This window comes from Hyperolius riggenbachi, chromosome 3 (genome assembly GCF_040937935.1).
Source record: "Hyperolius riggenbachi isolate aHypRig1 chromosome 3, aHypRig1.pri, whole genome shotgun sequence".
Classification (NCBI taxonomy): Eukaryota; Metazoa; Chordata; class Amphibia; order Anura; family Hyperoliidae; genus Hyperolius; species Hyperolius riggenbachi.
The window spans coordinates 376446814-376465641 of record NC_090648.1 but is presented as its reverse complement, the minus strand read 5'-3'; the positions used below and the strand labels follow the sequence as shown (position 1 = coordinate 376465641).

At 43.4% G+C, this 18828-nt stretch overlaps 1 protein-coding gene across 3 annotated transcripts in view; it reads left to right on the top strand.

The window, feature by feature from the left end:
* Nucleotides 1-18828, top strand: part of WNT5B (Wnt family member 5B) — a 314129-nt gene that overhangs the window by 267722 nt on the left and 27579 nt on the right. For all 3 annotated transcript variants that reach the window (XM_068277237.1, XM_068277238.1, XM_068277239.1), the window contains one exon: nucleotides 382-629. In XM_068277237.1, coding sequence (XP_068133338.1) covers nucleotides 382-629 — 248 coding nt within the window. The remainder of the gene's footprint in view (nucleotides 1-381; nucleotides 630-18828) is intronic.

The window sequence follows — 18828 nt, the reverse complement described above, 5'->3', positions numbered from 1 at the left end:
GTTCAGCTTGCAACTAGTAGCAGGCAAGACAGCTAATTATGATGTGATGTCAATACGCCTTGCCTCTGGGTGCCAGATCTTTGCTGATACAGCTATGTGCCTAGATCCAGCCCCTAACATAAACTGTTCTCATTGTGACACCGAAAGTGATACATTCTTCTCATTTGGACACTGGAAGTGATGTGAGAATCGATAGGTCTAGCACCTTACTTTGCTGGTAGGTAGCAGCATGGGTAATTTTTACTATCTGAGATGAGGGACATATTGCACAGTGATAATTTACTGAAGGTGTAGTATCACTTTAGTATACCAAAGATGCTTTTGTTTGTTGTGACACTATGTCAGTACAGGTTTACATGACTCACTTTTATCCTTTTTCAGGTCTCTAGCCTTAAACCCAGTACAACGGCCTGAAATGTATATCATCGGAGCTCAGCCCCTATGCAGTCAGCTGACTGGCCTGTCTCCTGGGCAGAGGAAATTGTGCCAGTTCTATCAGGACCATATGGTATACATCGGTGAAGGGGCCAAAACAGGCATCAAAGAGTGCCAGTATCAGTTCAAGCAGCGGCGATGGAACTGCAGCACAGTTGACAATACGTCAGTATTTGGACGAGTTATGCAGATAGGTAAGTGCTCAGTAATGCACTTAAAATGAAATTTACTGGTAATTTATGCTGGGAGAAATTCAATTCACTCAGCTAAATGGTGTTTGCTATGCCCTATTCCAGCTTGCTTGCTTTGTTTTATGTGCACATATAGCACAGCAATCCCATCATGCTTCAAACAGAAACCGGCAAATGTGAATGTTTGCTGCCTTGTCTTCCATACTTTCCTCTCCTAAACTTTAAGCACAAATCATTGTTTCTAACAATATTTCTCAAGCTTGTGTACATAATTAGCAATGTCCAGGAGATGATAATGACTTGTGCTGTACAGCTGGGTACACATGGTACAATTTACATCAGATCGACGGATCTATCAGATAATTTCCAACTGGTCCAATCGGATTCCAATCAATTTTGGGTACTTATCAACGCAAAATCTATTGGAAACAGTTTAGATATCTACAGATGATGCAATTTCTTATCAGATCACCAGTCGATCTGATGGAAAATTGTACCGTGCGTATGAGGCTTAAGATGGGAATATATGGGTAGTCATTACTGAGATCAGTTAAATGATTGTAGCCAAGTTTAGTGCACTTATAGCACCAGAAAAAAATAAAAATGAACACTGAGTTACAGTGGCTTACAAAAGTATTCGTCCCCCTTGAAGTTTTCCACATTTTGTCACATTACTGCCACAAACATGAATCACAAGACAAGACAGGACAAATAACATTTATATCGCACTTTTCTCCTGGCGGACTCAAAGCGCCAGAGCTGCAGCCACTAGGACGCGCTCTATAGGCAGTAGCAGTGTTAGGGAGACTTGCCAAAGTTCTCCTACTGAATAGGTTCTGGCTTACTGAACAGGCAGAGCCGAGATTCGAACCCTGTTCTCCTGTGGCAGAGCCCTTAACCATTACACCATCCAGCCACCACCAATTTGATTGGCATTCCATGTGAAAGACCAATACAAAGTGGTGTACACGTGAGAAGTGGAACGAAAATCATACATGGTTCCAAACATTTTTTCAAATCAATAACTGCAAAGTGTGGTGTGCGTAATTATTCAGCCCTCTGAGTCAACACTTTGTAGAAGCACCTTTTGCTGCAATTACAGCTGCCAGTCTTTTAGGGTATGTCTTTACCAGCTTTGCACATCTAGAGACTGAAATCCTTGCCCATTCTTCTTTGCAAAACAGCTCCAGCTCAGTCAGATTAGATGGACAGCGTTTGTGAACAGCAGTTTTCAGATCTTGCCACAGATTCTCGATTGGATTTAGATCTGGACTTTGACTGGGCCATTTTAACACATGAATATGTTTTGTTTTAAACTATTCCATTGTTGCCCTGGCTTTATGTTTAGGGTCATTGTCCTGCTGGAAGGTGAACCTCCGCCCCAGTCTCAAGTCTTTTTCAGACTCCAAGAGGTTTTCTTCCAAGATTGCCCTGTATTTGGCTCCATCCATCTTCCCATAAACTCTGACCAGCTTCCCTGTCCCTGCTGAAGAGAAACACCCCCAAAGCATGATGCTGCCACCATCATATTTGACAGTGGAGATGGTGCATTCTGAGTGATGTGCAGTGTTTGTTTTCCGCCACACATAGCGTTTTGCATTTTGGTCAAAATGTTCCATTTTAGTCTCATCTGACCAGAGCACCTTCTTCCACATGTTTGTTGTGTCCCCCACATGGCTTGTGGAAAACTGCAAACTGTACTTCTTATGCTTTTCTGTTAACAATGGCTTTCTTCTTGCCACTCTTCCATAAAGGCCAACTTTGTGCAGTGCATGACTAATAGTTGCCCTATGGACAGATTCTCCCACCTGAGCTGTAGATCTCTGCAGCTCGTCCAGAGTCACCATGGGCCTCTTGACTGCATTTCTGATTAGCGCTCTCCTTGTTCGGACTGTGAGTTTAGGTGGACGGCCTTTTCTTGGTAGGTTTACAGTTGTGCCATACTCCTTCCATTTCTGAATGATCGCTTGAACAGTGCTCCGTGGGATGTTCAAGGCTTTGGAAATCTTTTTGTAGCCTAAGCTTGCTTTAAATTTCTCAATAACTTTATCCCTGACCTGTCTGGTGTGTTCATTGGACTTCATGGTGTTGTTGTTCCCAATATTCTCTTAGGCAACCTCTGAGGCCGTCACAGAGCAGCTGTATTTGTACTGATATTAGATTACACACAGGTGCACTCTATTTAGTCATTAGCACTCATCAGGCAATGTCTATGGGCAACTGACTGCACTCAGACCAAAGGGGGCTGAATAATTACGCACACCCCACTTTGCAGTTATTGATTTGTAAAAAATGTTTGGAATCATGTATGATTTTCGTTCCACTTCTCAGGTGTACACCACTTTGTATTGGTCTTTCACGCGGAATTCCAATAAAATTGATTCATGTTTGTGGCAGTAATGTGACAAAATGTGGAAAACTTCAAGGGGGCTGAATCCTTTTGCAAGCCACTGTAGATACTTTATTTTTTATTTGTAGAAACAGTAGTCTCTTCAGATGAAAAATTGACTTTGTCATCAATTTCTTAGCTACAGTAAAACCCCCCGTTATTCAGAACTCAGTTAATCAGAATTATCAAGCAACCAGAAAAAAAAAAATCCTGGATTTGCAGGATGTACAGAGCTACTTCTACACTTCTTTGTACAGTAATAAACCTCTGTTACATTAAGTGGGGACCGCTGTACTGCACAGATGACGGCTTGCGCCTGCGCAGTACACTGGACCTGGTCAGAGTTGGCTATTTATACCGGAGCCCCAGCGGCAAGCAGCTGCTGCACCTGAATGAGGCACACACTGTTCTGGGTCCCAGCAGTGGAAGCGGTTAGCGCGTCTGTGCTAGCTGCCGACCAGTCTTTGTCAGGGGACTTACCCAGTGCTGGGTGGGGATGTTAAGGAGGACAAGGTAAGTAAACCCTAGAGGCATTTTTTTTCACTACAGGTACTCTTTAAAGAGGAGCTGACAGCCATACTGTCTCAGAAAAAAATACATATATAAGTAGATAAATACTTGCTCTACTTGCATAACATACAGTGATGTGAAAAACTATTTGCCCCCTTCCTGATTTCTTATTCTTTTGCATGTTTGTAACACTTAAATGTTTCTGCTCATCAAAAACCAATAACTATTAGTCAAAGATAACATCATTGAACACAAAATGCAGTTTTAAATGATGGTTTTTATTATTTAGTGAGAAAAAAAACTCCAAACCTACACGGCCCTGTGTGAAAAAGAAATTGCCCCCTGAACCTAATAACTGGTTGGGCCACCCTTAGCAGCAATAACTGCAATCAAGCGTTTGCGATAACTTGCAATGAGTCTTACAGCGCTCTGGAGGAATTTTGGCCCACTCATCTTTGCAGAATTGTAATTCAGCTTTATTTGAGGGTTTTCTAGCATGAACCGCCCTTTTAAGGTCATGCCACAACATATCAATATGATTCAGGCCACTCCAAAGTCTTCATTTTGTTTTTCTTCAGCCATTCAGAGGTGGATTTGCTGGTGTGTTTTGGGTCATTGTCCTGCTGCAGCACCCAAGATCGCTTCAGCTTGAGTTGACGAACAGATGGCCGGACATTCTCCTTCAGGATTTTTTGGTAGACAGTAGAATTCATTGTTCCATCTATCACAGCAAGCCTTCCAGGTCCTGAAGCAGCAAAACAACCCCAGACCATCACACTACCACCACCATATTATACTGTTGGTATGATGTTCTTTTGCTGAAATGCTGAGTTCTACGCCAGATGTAACGGGACACGCAACTTCCAAAAAGTTCAACTTTTGTCTCGTCGGTCGGAAAGGTATTTTCCCAAAAGTTTTGGCAATTATTGAGATGTTTTTAAGCAAAATTGAGACAAGCCTTAATGTTCTTTTTGCTTAAAAGTGGTTTGCGCCTTGGATATCTGCCATGCAGGCTATGTTTGCCCAGTCTCTTTCTGATGGTGGAGTTGTGAACACTGACCTTAATTGAGGCAAGTGAGGCCTGCAGTTCTTTAGATGTTGTCCTGGGGTCTTTTGTGGCCTCTCGGATAAGTTTTCTCTGCGCTCTTGGGGTAATTTTGGTCGGCCGGCCACTCCTGGGAAGGTTCATCACTGTTTTTGCCATTTGTGGATAATGGCTCTCACTGTGGTTCGCTGAAGTCCCAAAGCTTTAGAAATGGCTTTATAACCTTTACCAGACTGATAGATCTCAATTACTTTTGTTCTCATTTGTTCCTGAATTTCTTTGGATCTTGGCATGATGTCTAGCTTTTGAGGTGCTTTTGGTCTACTTCTCTGTGTCAGATAGCTCCTATTTAAGGGATTTCTTGATTGAAACAGGTGTGGCAGTAATCAGGCCTGGGGGTGACTACAGAAATTGAACTCAACTTAAAGAGACTCTGAAGCGAGAATAAATCTCGCTTCAGATCTCATAGTTAGCAGGGGCACGTGTGCCCCTGCTAAACCGCCGCTATAGCGGCGCTAAACGGGGGTCCCTTCACCCCCAAACCCCCCACTGCGACACTTGGTCGCAGACTTGGTCGCTCCTGGAGGCAGGGCTAACGGCTGCAGCCCTGCCTCCAGTCGCGTCTATCAGCGCATCGCCGCCTTTCCCCCGCCCCTCTCAGTGAAGGAAGACTGAGAGGGGCGGGGGAGAGGCAGAGATATGCGCTGACAGACGCACGTGGGGCAGGGCTGCGGTGGTTAGCCCTGCCCCAACCAGGAAGCGCTCCCCCGCTGAAACGAGGGGATTTGGGGGATCAGGGACCCCCGGTAAGCCGCAGGATAGCGGCGGTTTAGCAGGGGCACACGTGCCCCTGCTATCTATGAGGTCTGAAGCGAGATTTATTCTCGCTTCAGACTCTCTTTAACTGTGGTTTATCACACCTATTTTTTAACAAGGGGGGCAATCACTTTTTCACACAATGCCATGTAGATTTGGAGTTTTTTTCTCACTATATAATAAAAACCATCATTTAAAACTGCATTTTGTGTTCAATTATGTTATCTTTGACTAATAGTTAACGGTTTTTGATGAGCAGAAACATTTAAATGTGACAGACATGCAAAGGAATAAGAAATCAGGAAGGGGGCAAATGGTTTTTCGCATCACTGTATGTATCACACTGTCCACATTTTGATTTAGCGATTTTTCTACAGTAAAAAAAGAGAAAATGTTTATTAACATTTCTCATTTTAACTGTGGCTATTATGAAGCCAATCCTGATGTAATTTCTTCATCTGCCTGATTGTGTATGCATTGCCCGCCCTTCATTATAGAAAATGCATTGTCTCAGAGTGAGAAATATTGGCCAATCAGAGAGGAACAGGGTGAGGGAGGGGAAAACAGGAGGAAAAGAGGCTTCAGCCAATCAGGCTGCATTAGTTAAGTCTATGGGGGAGTAGAGAAGCAAAAAAGAACAACCGAGCATGCCCTGCTACTTCCTTTTTGTGTACCACATTTTGTCTGTACCAAATAAGAGTAAGGTAAACTGGGGAATGATCATTTAACAACAAGAAAAGTAATAGTGATTTTAACTTTTGGGTTGCCTGGTTAGCATCCTTATTACTTGGTTACCTGATAAAAAAAAATGATTTTTGATTTTATGCCCGACAGTTACACTTTAACTTTACTTTACCAAGCCCAGTCTCCATCACAGATCTAGATTAAATGACACCCGAGGTCAGATGAATAGGGAGGCTGCAATATGTATTTCCTTTTAAACAATACCAGTTGCCTGGCAGTGCTGCCAATCTTTTATGCATCAGTAGTGTCTGAATCACACACAAATTCAAACTTCAGTCAGAAAAATCTGATATGCATACGCTTGTTAAGGGTCTATAGCTAAAAGTATTAGAGGCAGAGGATCAGCAGGACAGTCAGGCAATTTGCATTAAAGAATATAAATATGTCAAGCTCCATATCCCTCTCACGTTAGATGTTTATGAACACCTGTTCGGACTGTAAAATTAACAGTACAATCTTTGCAAATCACTTCAGGCGGCAGTTTAATGATAAGTGCAGTACAGCCATGCTGCTTGGCTCCTGGCTGAGCAACACATTTTGCTCTGAGGAGAGGGGTGGGGTGGACATGTAATCGGCACCTTGCTGGTGGAACTTTTTTTTTTTTAAGTTCCCACAGGGACAAAGCCATGAGCAGAGGCCATCCATTCTAAAGGATGGCTAAAGTAGATGACAATGACATTGGTGGATACCCCCGTTGTAATGCGGCAATGTTTCACCATAACATAATCATAATGGGGAAGCGTTTCACTTGAAAATAATCATAATGCGTCAATGTTTCACTAGAAAATAATCTTAATGCAGCAATGCTTCACTAGAAAATAATCTTAATGCAGCAATGTTTCACTAGAAAATAATCGTAATGTGGGCAGCGTTTCACCAGAAAATGATGCACCTTTAAAAAAAAAAAAAACATTTACTCACCTACAGAAGACTCTCCCAGCGCACAGCTCCCCCGAAGAGCTTCCTGCAGCTAGCTGGTGCGAAAGTCCCGCACTGACACAGGCATGCAGGGCTATGGGAAGATGGCACCCGAAGCCCTGTATTGAAGACACAAATAGTCTCCAGTGCAGGGCTTTGGGCACCATCTTACCATAGCCCTGCTTGCCTGCCAGAAACAATAGACTGTTAAAGTAGAGGGCTGCAGCCGGGGAATTGGCGATGCCGCAAGCCAGTTCACCACCTAGGGGGTCCCACAATCTGGCGGGGGGGGGGGGGGGGGGGAGGGGGTTGGCATGGTCTGTCTGTCCCCACCCCCCTGCACTGTGCTCCAGACGACTGCCTAGTCGGCCTGGTGGTCCAGGCACCCCTGGTGGATACCAGGGTTTTCAAACAAATTACCTCATGTACAGTAATTTACCTCATGAGGTAATGACATTTAGCAATTCTGGTAGGTTTTAGTCATGTTTACCTCATGTGGTAAATTATGAGGTAATTTTACCGAAAATAGCTATTCTCATTGAAATTAGGGGGCACGTTAGCACATAATTTACTGATTAGTTTAAGACCTGCCTGTACCTGGAGGTAAAGTCAATTTGTATGCATTTTGCAGTTTTTAGTGCTGTATTTGTGGAGTCCAAATTCAGAAAAGAATAGTGGAATTAAAACTCAAAATATATTCTGGATTTTTTTATAGGGGATGCCTATAAATATACTTTTCATAGGTTGCTACATAATAATAATGATGATAATAGTAATAAAAAAAATATAATATAATATTAAATAATATAATGTGAAAAGTAATAATAATCAAATACATAATCGTCCCCCATCAAAAAAAAATTAAAAAAATCTTCCAAACACTATCTTAACTTATAGGAGACAATTAAAGACTACTATTATTTATTTACTGCATGCTTACCGCTGAAATACTGCACGTTTTACCTCACTTTATACATTTACCGCATGTTTTAACCTATGTTCAGGAATGCAGAAAAATCTTTCAGAACTGCTAAAAAAAGAGAAAAATACTGCATGAGGTATTTTACCTACAAAAAAAATATTGACCTCACATAGCTACCAGAATCCAGTATTGCTGCACTTACAAGACATTTAATAAGGAATACTTGTAGAGAAGAGATGTTGGTGGGTCCTCTGCCCTGTATCTGGCTTCCCCAGGCCACTGCCCATGACAGTAATCTTCCCAGGAGATCCTATACACTTTCCTTGAACTGTAGAGATAGTGTGATGGGCAGTGAGACTGCTACTGGGAGGTCTGAGCCCCAGCATGAATGTGTGACATCATATGTGAAAATCTGGCTTCCAGTGGTGGGATTAACAGTGTTAGGGCCCTTTTCCACTAGCAATCGCTAACGTTCACGCTGAACGCTAGCGATTGCTGAATCGCAATTACCGGCGATTCCCCGACGTTCGCGGCCGCGATTTTGCTGTGCTATGCACTGCATAGCAAAATCGCGGCAAATATCGCTCCGCCGCGCGTTCGCGTTTTCGGCAAAAACGAATCGCGGTAGTGGAAATGATTCCTATGTTAAAAAGCAAACCGTAGCGATTGTAAAATCGCTAGCGGTTTGCGTTTTTGCGATTCAGCCAGCGCAAACGCGCTGGTGGAAAAGGGCCCTTAGAGAGGAACATTAACCCAGGATTGAACTTGATCCCATTCAGTAGCTGTTACCCCCTTTCCGGCGAGAAATCTTTACGTTTTCTCGAATAGATCATCAGGGACATCTTGTATGGCTAATATTGTGGTGAAACCCCTCCCACAGTGTGATGTCATGACCGTGGTCCTAACAATTTGCTGTCTGTTAACCTCGTTGCATTGTGCCAAGCAAGCAATATCTCTGTGCATCGAACCCTTAGATAACCTGGTATAACAAAAGATGTCACCACTAGTGATACATTTCAGACACAGAACATTTATATTGCACTTTTCTCCTGGTATACTCAAAGCGCTAGAGCTGCAGGCACTAGAATGCGCTCTGTAGGCAGTAGTAGTGTTAGGCAGTCTTGCCCAAGGTCTCCTTACAGAATAAGTGCTGGCTTACTGAACAGGAGGAGCAGAGATTCAAACCCTGGTCTTCTGTGTCAGAGGCAGAGCGCTTAACCAGTCCTTTATCCAGTCACTGCAAATTTCAGAATGTACGTCAGGGATAGGAAAGATTTTTCAATGAGCAAACACTGACTAAATAATCTAGAAATTAATATTTAAAAAAAAAAAGTAAAAAATAAGCAATTATGTTATTTTCTCTACAATTCCTCTTTAATGTGGACCAAAGCAAAATCTCCCTCTGTATGTACTATGCAGGGCCTCAGTGTATTGGTTTTAGTATTGTTGGACTATAGAGTCCCCAGCCTAGGCTTCAGCCATGCATTCTGGCCTTGTGAAAAGTCATTATGCACCCCATACTTTTCCAACCAACTTGTCGTCCATCTAGTCGTTTGAACGACAAATTGGAAGTGTGTACGTGTAGTTACAGATATCAGCTGCTTTGTCCGATCCACTTGGCGGATCATTTGGACTAACTCATTAAAAGGACTGTCAGGTCCGTACGTGTGTACTAACGACCAGTGGGCATTTGACCAACCAATAGGTCGGAGCATGCGTGTAGAGGTGCAGGATACCAGGATTTCTATCAACGTGATGATGCACATCTTTTATGACTGAACGTCCAGTCTGTCAGACATGTAAATTAGTTTGCTGGCCGCTTTGTTGGATGTGCGTATGTGATGTTTAAAACAACGTGTTGTTTGCCTGACAAGTCGTTCAAACGACAATCGGGCATAAAGTTGGACGTGTGTACACACCTCTATCCCTTTTGGGACTAATAGGCTCTGTAACACTGCTGCTCCATCATCCCTTGTGGGGTGCGCTGGTGAGGACCCATGCTCGCTTTGACCCTATGCCCTGGGGCCGCTCGCCCCTTGATACCAGTGATGAGATCAACAGAACCGTGACGGTTCGCAACAACACTGACAGTATCCTGTTTGTTACGTGCTTATAAAAGAAAATAAAAAGCAAAACTTGCCTTTGCAAGTCAGCACTTCACCGCCAGCATCAGAATAGTTGGGCCAGGTAGAATCTATTTCTAAGCAAACTTCCATCTTTGTTTAATTGACCTGACGACCAGGTACTGGTCATATCTAAACAGTTTAACTCTCTGTCTAAAACTTTTCAGGTATATTAACATATCTGCAACATTCAACAGGTAACCATATAACAGAAAATGAAACAAACATACCAGTAATAGTCAGAACTTACAGTTATCTAAGTAACCCATATTCCTCATGCCATTATTCAGTGGTATTCGTCTAAGTCCTTGAAGGGTACCAGAGATCAGAATATCTAAAAAATCGATACTTGCCTGGGGCCTCCTCCAGCCCCATAAATATGTCCTTTGCCGTTCTCCTGCGGTTTGTTGTTCAGCCGCAATCAGCCGCTGTAACAGGCGCAGTTGGGTCCAGTCTGGGTCTTCTGCGCATGCGTGCAACTCCCGCACATGCGTAGTAGACCCAGACTGACGCGACTGAGCCATTTACCTGGGCTGATCACAGCTGAATGGCAGTCTGCGGGAGGATGGCGAGGGACTCGCACGTGTTTATGGGGCTGGAGGAAGCCCCGGGTAAGTATCGATTGTTTAGATATTGTGATCACTGCTTTACTTTAAAGTCCATCCAGATTGCCCAAGTAGTATAGTATTTATCAAATTGGTCCCTACTTGTCATGACAGTTTCTTCTATATCCTGCACCTCATTAATATTTTTGAACCATTCCCTCATCTTGGGAGTAGCATCAGATTTCGATTTCCCTTGAAACGGTATGAAGCTCTAGGCTGCATTTAACATGTGTGGAAATAAAGTTTATTTTATATTGCTTGATCTTGTTGAGATGCATTACTGCCAGTGCTGATAATTAAGTGTTTTTTTGCAGTGGGAAGGCTAGGGTGGCTTATTGTGCTGGTCTGAGAGGTCCCTAGAGGTAGTTTGATACTTTATTGAGGTGTACATAGTCCCTCCCCCTCCCATTAGCAGAACATCACATCCTTTGATTGAGGTGTGAGCGCCCATTGTCTGGGCTTCTTTTGAAATGAACTTTGAATGTGGTGAGATCCCCAGACCAGGCTTGGATTGATCTTCTGTCATAAAGGAAAGGTGTGAAAGCAAGAGACAGCAGACTGCCTCCCTCCCCCACATTCTTAATCCTCTGCTGGAGGGAAAAGGGGGAATCATTAGCCCTTCATTCACCTTTCCTTATTAACAGGCCATCTAGATGGGGATATTGGAGTATGGAGTGTGTATTTTGGGTTTGTATAAATATTGGATTTCAGTGACAAAGTGGCCAATTGTTTATTACTATGCATTTACTGACATTTCCTGTATCAGTTTAGCAAAGTCATTTGGAAAATTCAGATCATTTACTGTCCCAGCTTAGAGGGACAGTCTGCAGCCAATTTTAGGCAGCGTTGCAGTTCCATTGATTTTCAATAGATTATCTATTGGAATCTACTCACAATTGATGTGCTGTGTGTGATAGGAATACATTCCTTTCTGAATGGTTTCCGTTCAGAGAGGAATCAATAGTTTTGTAACATTAGGTGGAAATCTATTTGTGTATGGCCTCTTAAGCCATTCAGTCTTGTTTGTTGTAGGAATGCGTGAGGAATCACACTCCAAACTCTATGCGGATAGTGTCTAGACCAGGATTCAAACCTGGAACTTTAGGACTACAAGGCAAGAGGGATTACCATTTAGTCACTGTGTAGCCATATTTACTGTTCACCATATACATGCTGCCACTTGGAGAAATCATACAAAAACATGGCCTGACATATCATTGCTATGCTGATGACACCCAGCTATATTTGTCATTCAAACCTGATGTCACAGACCCTACTCCACAAATAAACGCATGCTTAGCTGAGCTTCAGGAGTGGATGAATAATAATTGGCTAAAACTTAATGCTGACAAAACTGAGGTTCTTGTTATCGAGGGCCAGGGCTCAACAGCAAAGCAGCTCCAGTCTCAACCAACACCGCTAAGGATAGGGAGCTCAGACCTGAACAACTCAGACTGTGTGCGCAGCCTGGGAGTACTGATTGATGGGAAATTAAGCTTCAGGAATCAAATCTCAGCTGTTGTGAAACATTCCTTCTTTCACCTAAGGAATATTGCAAGGATTAAACACCTAATTCCTTCAGAGGATCTTCCAACCCTAGTTCATGCCTTTGTCACATCAAGGTTAGACTACTGCAACGTCCTCTACACAGGCCTGCATAAGAAAGACTTACGCCGCCTGCAATTAGTACAGAATACCGCCGCAAGGCTGTTAACGAGCCAACCCCGCCATTGCCACATAACACCAACCCTGAGCTCACTCCACTGGCTACCGATAAAATGGAGAATTCTGTTTAAGATTGGCTTACTGACATTCAAATCCTTGCACAATCTGGGCCCTGGATACCTGAAGGACTTGTTGCAACTACATCACACCCCCCACAATCTTAGATCAAAAGGACGTAACACCTTGGTCACCCCCAGAGTCCACCTCAAAACCTTTGGAGACAGAGCCTTTTGTCATGCTGCCCCTACACTTTGGAACTCCCTGCCACACCCAATCAGGACAGCCCCATCCCTGGAAGCATTTAAGTCTAAACTGAAAACCTACCTTTTCAGTCTGGCATTCATGAACATCTGACTATCTCCTCTGTAACACAACCCAGCCTGCAACCCTGTATTAATCTGAGACACAGCTATGCGCTTTGAGTCCTATGGGAGAAAAGCGCTTTACAAATGTTATTGTATTGTATTGTATTGTATAGCCAAAGATCTAATGCATGAGGTTCCTCCAGGTGCTACATTTCCTTCCCATATCCCAAAACCTGCTACACTTTAACACTCCCAAATGCTCAGTTAGTAACAAGAGTACAGATAATAGTGCCGCTAGTAAAAATGGGTGCAAAATAATGGTAATAGAATATTGGTAATATTACCAATTTTCTATTATCCACCTTAGTTGAATATAGGTAATTTTACTTGTATTTCACCATTTCCTAACCTAAACCTGTTCTCACACAGAACCCTCCCTCTTGATGTCTATGACTAACTGATCACCCCAGGTGGTGCCCAATTCCAAAACTTCCTGATGGGCAGTTAACCTTAACATCCCCCCACACCTAACCCTACGTGGGCACCTAACCACCTTTTTATTATTATTATTATTATTATTATTATTAGAGTTTGTTTTTTTTAACTGAAATTATCGCAAAGTCTTTGTCATAAACATACAGATAATATTGACAGCATACATGAGATCACGGAAAGAGAGGTAGGTAGCATAGTGTTTGTTTTAAGAACAACAGAGAGAAAAGACCAAAAACTCCTGTTGGGTTGGATCATATCATATATTAGGATTATACGGGCATTTTTTGAGCTATATCTTGAACTGAGACGTTAATGTCTAGATTTGGTATAATTGTATCTGAAGAATCAACCCATTTTGACCAAATTTTGTTAAATTTATTAGGTTGATGGCACGATTAGTAAGTCAGCTTATAAAGAGGTAAAGCCAGGTTCACCAATCTCTTCCAGTCGGAGAGACCCGGTATTTTTTTTTTGTTTTCATTGTATGACTAGGGATTTCCTGACATAAAAGAGTAGGACTTGAAGGAGTTGTTTTTCCCATCGACTACATGCAGTATCTTGTAATATACCCAACATACAGATTTTAAATGTGAAAACGTCAGGCAGGCCCACAGTATCTCTAAGAAATTGGGTTACCGATTTCCAGTAACTATTCACCTGGGGACAGAACCACACACAATGCAGAAAATCTACTTGTTCTCGACCACACTTGAAGCAGCAACATATAAAGAGCTCATTCTTTTTAAGCAGACAGGGGAAAGATAGGCCTAATGAAACTTCTTCAAATTAATTAGTTTATTGTGTGAGGCAATAACTGATTTATAATAAAACTCTTCAAAATCTTCCCAGTCATCTTTATTAAGAATGGTCTCTATGTCCAACCATCGACTTCTTACAGACAAAATTTTAGGGGCATAACGAGATGTCAGCAAAAAAGTGTAGTATCTGGAGATCTGTTTAGTTCTGTCATTTTGTAGGAGCAAGCGTTCTAGGTACCTAACCACCTTAACACCCCCCACGGCTAACTGTAGGTAGACGCTTAACCCTAAAGAACCCCCCCCCCCCCATAGTTGCCCATTAACGCCCGCTATTTATACCTGCAGTTTGTAGCGCAGGTGGCCTCAGTGTCTGATATTTTATCGGGAGAGTCCTGCGCCCAAACGTATGGACATGTATCGCATCCAAATTTACATGATCCAGTAACAAGCCCTTAGGCAAGGGGATCATTATATTATAGGAACCTCACCAGACAAATAAGTGCATTTATAACATTAATTAATATCCCTGAAACCCAAGCATATATCCAAAGTATATATAAAAGTACTTATAGTTTCTCTAATTTTATAAATAAATATGATTCACCTTGCAGACAGCTATTTCTGACGGTTTAAGCATTTACCAGTGCTAGACATGCATTGGATATGGCTCCTTGAGTAGGAATTATGTAAATTATAACTTAAAGCGAACCTTAAGTCAACTAAAAAAAATGAGATGAACTCACCTGGGGCTTCCCTCAGCCCCCAGCAGCCGATCGGTGCCCTCGCAGCTCCGCTCCGATGTCCCAGGACCCGCCGGCGAGCACTTCCGGTTTGGCCGTCACCGGCCGACAGGCATGGAGGCCGCAATAGCAGCATAGGGGGCGATATACAGGCTGGGAACGCGAACAATCACTCGCGTTCTCATGCCTGTCGGCCGGTGACGGCCACCCCAGGTGAGTAAATCTCATTTTTTTTAGTTGACTTAAGGTTCGCTTTAAGGCCTAGTACACACCAGCCAGTATTCAAATCTGATTCAATCAAAAGTCCTATGAAATGTAAACTGTTTTTCATCTTTCCGGTGTCATCAGACGTATACCGGTTGGGTGGAAGAGTGGGCTATTACTCATCTTCCGAAATGCTGCCTAGTTTTTAATGTGATCACGTGCAAAAGGGCCCTGTGACATTTTTAATTCTTGTTTTATATCCCTGAAAGCCTGCCGTATATCCAGAACCACTAGTTGAAGAGACACTGGAGTGAAAAAAAATTATGTGTAGTACAGCTATTTGTATGTGTAGTACAGCTAAGTATAAGACATTAGGAGCAGAGACATAAGTCTAATATAGTTTCTAGTACAGGAAGAGTTAAGAAACTCCAGTTATCTATGCAACAGAGCCATTGAGCTCCACAAGTCGCAGAGAGTTCTGTCTTCTGAAGCTTGTTATCTCAACTGTCAGTCACTGTATTTTCTTTTTCTTTCCAGAGGACAGGTCAATAGTTTACTGGCCTGCTCTTTAAAATCATTTAGAATGTTGAGTATTGTGTAAACTGCAAATATTAGAGGATGGTGCAATGTTATAAAAAAACACTATATAACTGAAAATAAAAATATGTAAATTATTTGCTACTAATGTTCTAGTAAATATCCGTACTACACAACCAATTCATTATATCATAATTTTGTGCCTCTTTAAAGTGCCTCTTTAAAGAGGCACTTAAGTCTCTTAAAAAAATGAGTTTTACTCACCTGGGGCTTCCCTCAGCCCCCTGCAGCCGATCGGTGCCCTCGCCGTGTCTCTGCGATGCTCCCATCCCCGCCGGCGACCACTTCCGGTTTCGCAGCCAGGACCCGACAGGCATGGGAACGCGAGTGATTATTTGCGTTCCCAGCCACAATATCGCCCCCTATGCTGCTATTGTGGCTTCCTTGCGGCAGGGGGATTAGATGGCCACAGTGTCATTACAAGCCGGCACTAAAGGAAGCCGCCCACAGAAGCCGGATGTCTTCAATCGCCGCGGGCAAGATAATTGCAGTATTTGTATAGCGCCTTTCTCCTGTCGGACTCAAAGCGCTTGTGAAGCAGCCATTAGAGCGCACTCAGTAGGCAGTAGCAGTGTTAAGGAGACTTGCCCAAGAAACTCCTTACTGAAATAGGTGCTGGCTTACTGAACAGGCAGAGCCAAGATTTGAACCCAGGTCTCCTGTGTCAGAGGCAGAGCCCTTAACCATTACACTATCCAGCCACTGCTGGATGGAGGAGGTAAGCTGCTGCCGCTGCTCACACGGGGGACCCGACCACACCAGGACAAAGGGGTAGAGGCAAGCGGCAGCAGCGGAGTGGGGGGGGGGGGGGTTTAGATGGCCACAGCAGGACACACATGGAGGAGACAAGAGGTCACGTTGGTGACAGTAGACACATGGGGGTGACAGCAGACACATGGGGGCAGACAGCAGACACATGGGGGCAGACAGCAGGACACATGGGGGCAGACAGCAGACACATGGGGGCAGACAGCAGGACACTGGGGGCAGACAGCAGGACACTGGGGGCAGACAGCAGGACACTGGGGGCAGACAGCAGGACACTGGGGGCAGACAGCAGGACACTGGGGGCAGACAGCAGGACACTGGGGGCAGACAGCAGGACACTGGGGGCAGACAGCAGGACACTGGGGGTGACAGGAGGACACTGGGGGTGACAGGAGGACACTTGGGGGAGACATGGGGACACAGGAGGACACATTGGAACACAGGAGGACACCATTAGGGGTAGGTCATGTACAAGATGTTCCTGAAATATGGACGCACCAGGTTAAGGTTTTTTTTTTCCCCCTTGGTTTTTGGCCTCTAAACCTAGGTGTGTCTTATATTCCGGAGCCCAAGGATAGGTTCGCACACCAGCTTTTCCAGTAAGCAAAAGTGTAGTTTATTTCACCATAATGCATCAACACTATGTATAATACATAGTGTTGACGCATTTTGGTGAAATAAACTACACTTTTGCTTACTGGAAAAGTTGGTGTGCGAACCTATCCTTGGACTGTTTGGAACTTTTCCTGATGTCGCTTTGCATCTAAGGTTCAGCACCCTCATACTAACGGAAAGGTGTGCTGCTCCTAATCCTTCTATTATATTCCGGAGCGTCTTATACGGCGAAAGATACGGTAACTGCCAAAATAGTAAGATAGCAGCCAGCCTCCCTACTTACTTGCCCACTATTTTGTCAGTTAGACTTTGCAATTGCTATTGAAACAAAAGAAAACCCTGAGAATCCCCCATGAAGAGATGGACTGGCCCAAAACCTGTTGGTTCTGCCAGATTTTAACTGCCTACATTTTTCGCGATAGTGGTCCTTTAATGGTTCCATTAACTTGAGATTTCTGTAGAAATATAAAACCTACACTTACTTATCTATGAATTTTCCATAGGATAGTGACTGATTGCCTGCCATATATGACGTGTATATGGTTGGCACTACCAGGTTTTCTCTGATTACTATTGTCCCCCCCCATGATGAGTCTGTGCTCCTCCCCTCTCATTAGAAAACAAGCATGCTGGGAAATGGAGTTGTTTGTTTAGTAGCCTGAGAACAAAAAAACACTGAAGGGGGTCAGATTTTGCCTTCTTGTCCAGCTGTGGAGACATTTAGGATAAGAAGGAAAGGTATCACTGATCTATGGATACCTACAGTGCTACCTTTACGCCTCCAGGGAGAAATTCCTGGACCTATCACAGCCTGAGGGGGCCCCATACCAAGATATCTGCACCCATATTCCTCCTGCAGTGTGCACTGCAGTTATCTCTGTGCATTGTACATTCCTGCATATACACAGGTTACTGACACTGATAGTGGAAAGTTGCAGGAGTGGTAGACTGGTAGCCTGAGGAACATGCAATACCTCCTACCTGTGGTACAGGATGAAGCTTTATCTATCATCACTGGGATCCTATCAATAAACTGTACGCCCAGGGGTGCTAGCTGATCCTTATCTTCCACACTTAACATGCTAGCATCTCTCCAAAGTGCAGTGTGACACTATAGACACAGACAGCAGACCTGTATCATCACATCGTATCAGGGCCAGTAGACTTATCTGGAGACAGAAATCTAACAAGGGTGAGTGTTGGAAGAACTGAAAAAATGTGTTTTAAATGTTGTCAATAAAATTATCCAAAGTTCTCCCAGAATTTGGACTGGTTCTGCTTCACATGATAAAGGTTGTTTATATAGCAGTGAAGATATCTTTGAGAGGCCAGAAAAAATTTAATTTGGCTGTTGTGAAAAAAGATTTAGGGTAGCCATAAACAAGTTAATTTTTCCAGCGGATTCAATTGTTTGCATTTAATTTGCCAGAAATCTTTGCACTGTAATGTGCGTACAGAGAAATTCAAGTTTGATCAAATTTAGATTTAGTTTCCTTTGCTAACAGGAAACGCCGGTATCTCTCCAGCATGGGCAGAGATAATATGATTACTGTTATTATTATCATTATTATGTGTTTCATGTAGGCATGAACAATTTTATGAAAAAATTGATTTGAGCGATTTCTGTCTGAAATTGCGATTTCGATTTGATTCACGATTTCCTTCAAATCAAGCTTTGTTCCCCCTCTTTGCCTGTTTGTTCCCCCTCTGTCCCTGTCTCTCTTTGTGCTCCCTTTGCCTCTTTATGCCTTCTCTGGGTCTTTCTCTTTCCCCCTTTGTGTCTCTGTGCCCGCTCTGTTTCTCCTGTGTCTCTCTCTGTGCCTCCTCTGTGTCTCCTCTGACCCCCAAGCTGCATCAGTTCTGAACATAGCTTCCAGCATGAGTCCAGCGATGCCCGCCTATCCACTTCGCCTCCTGCAGGCT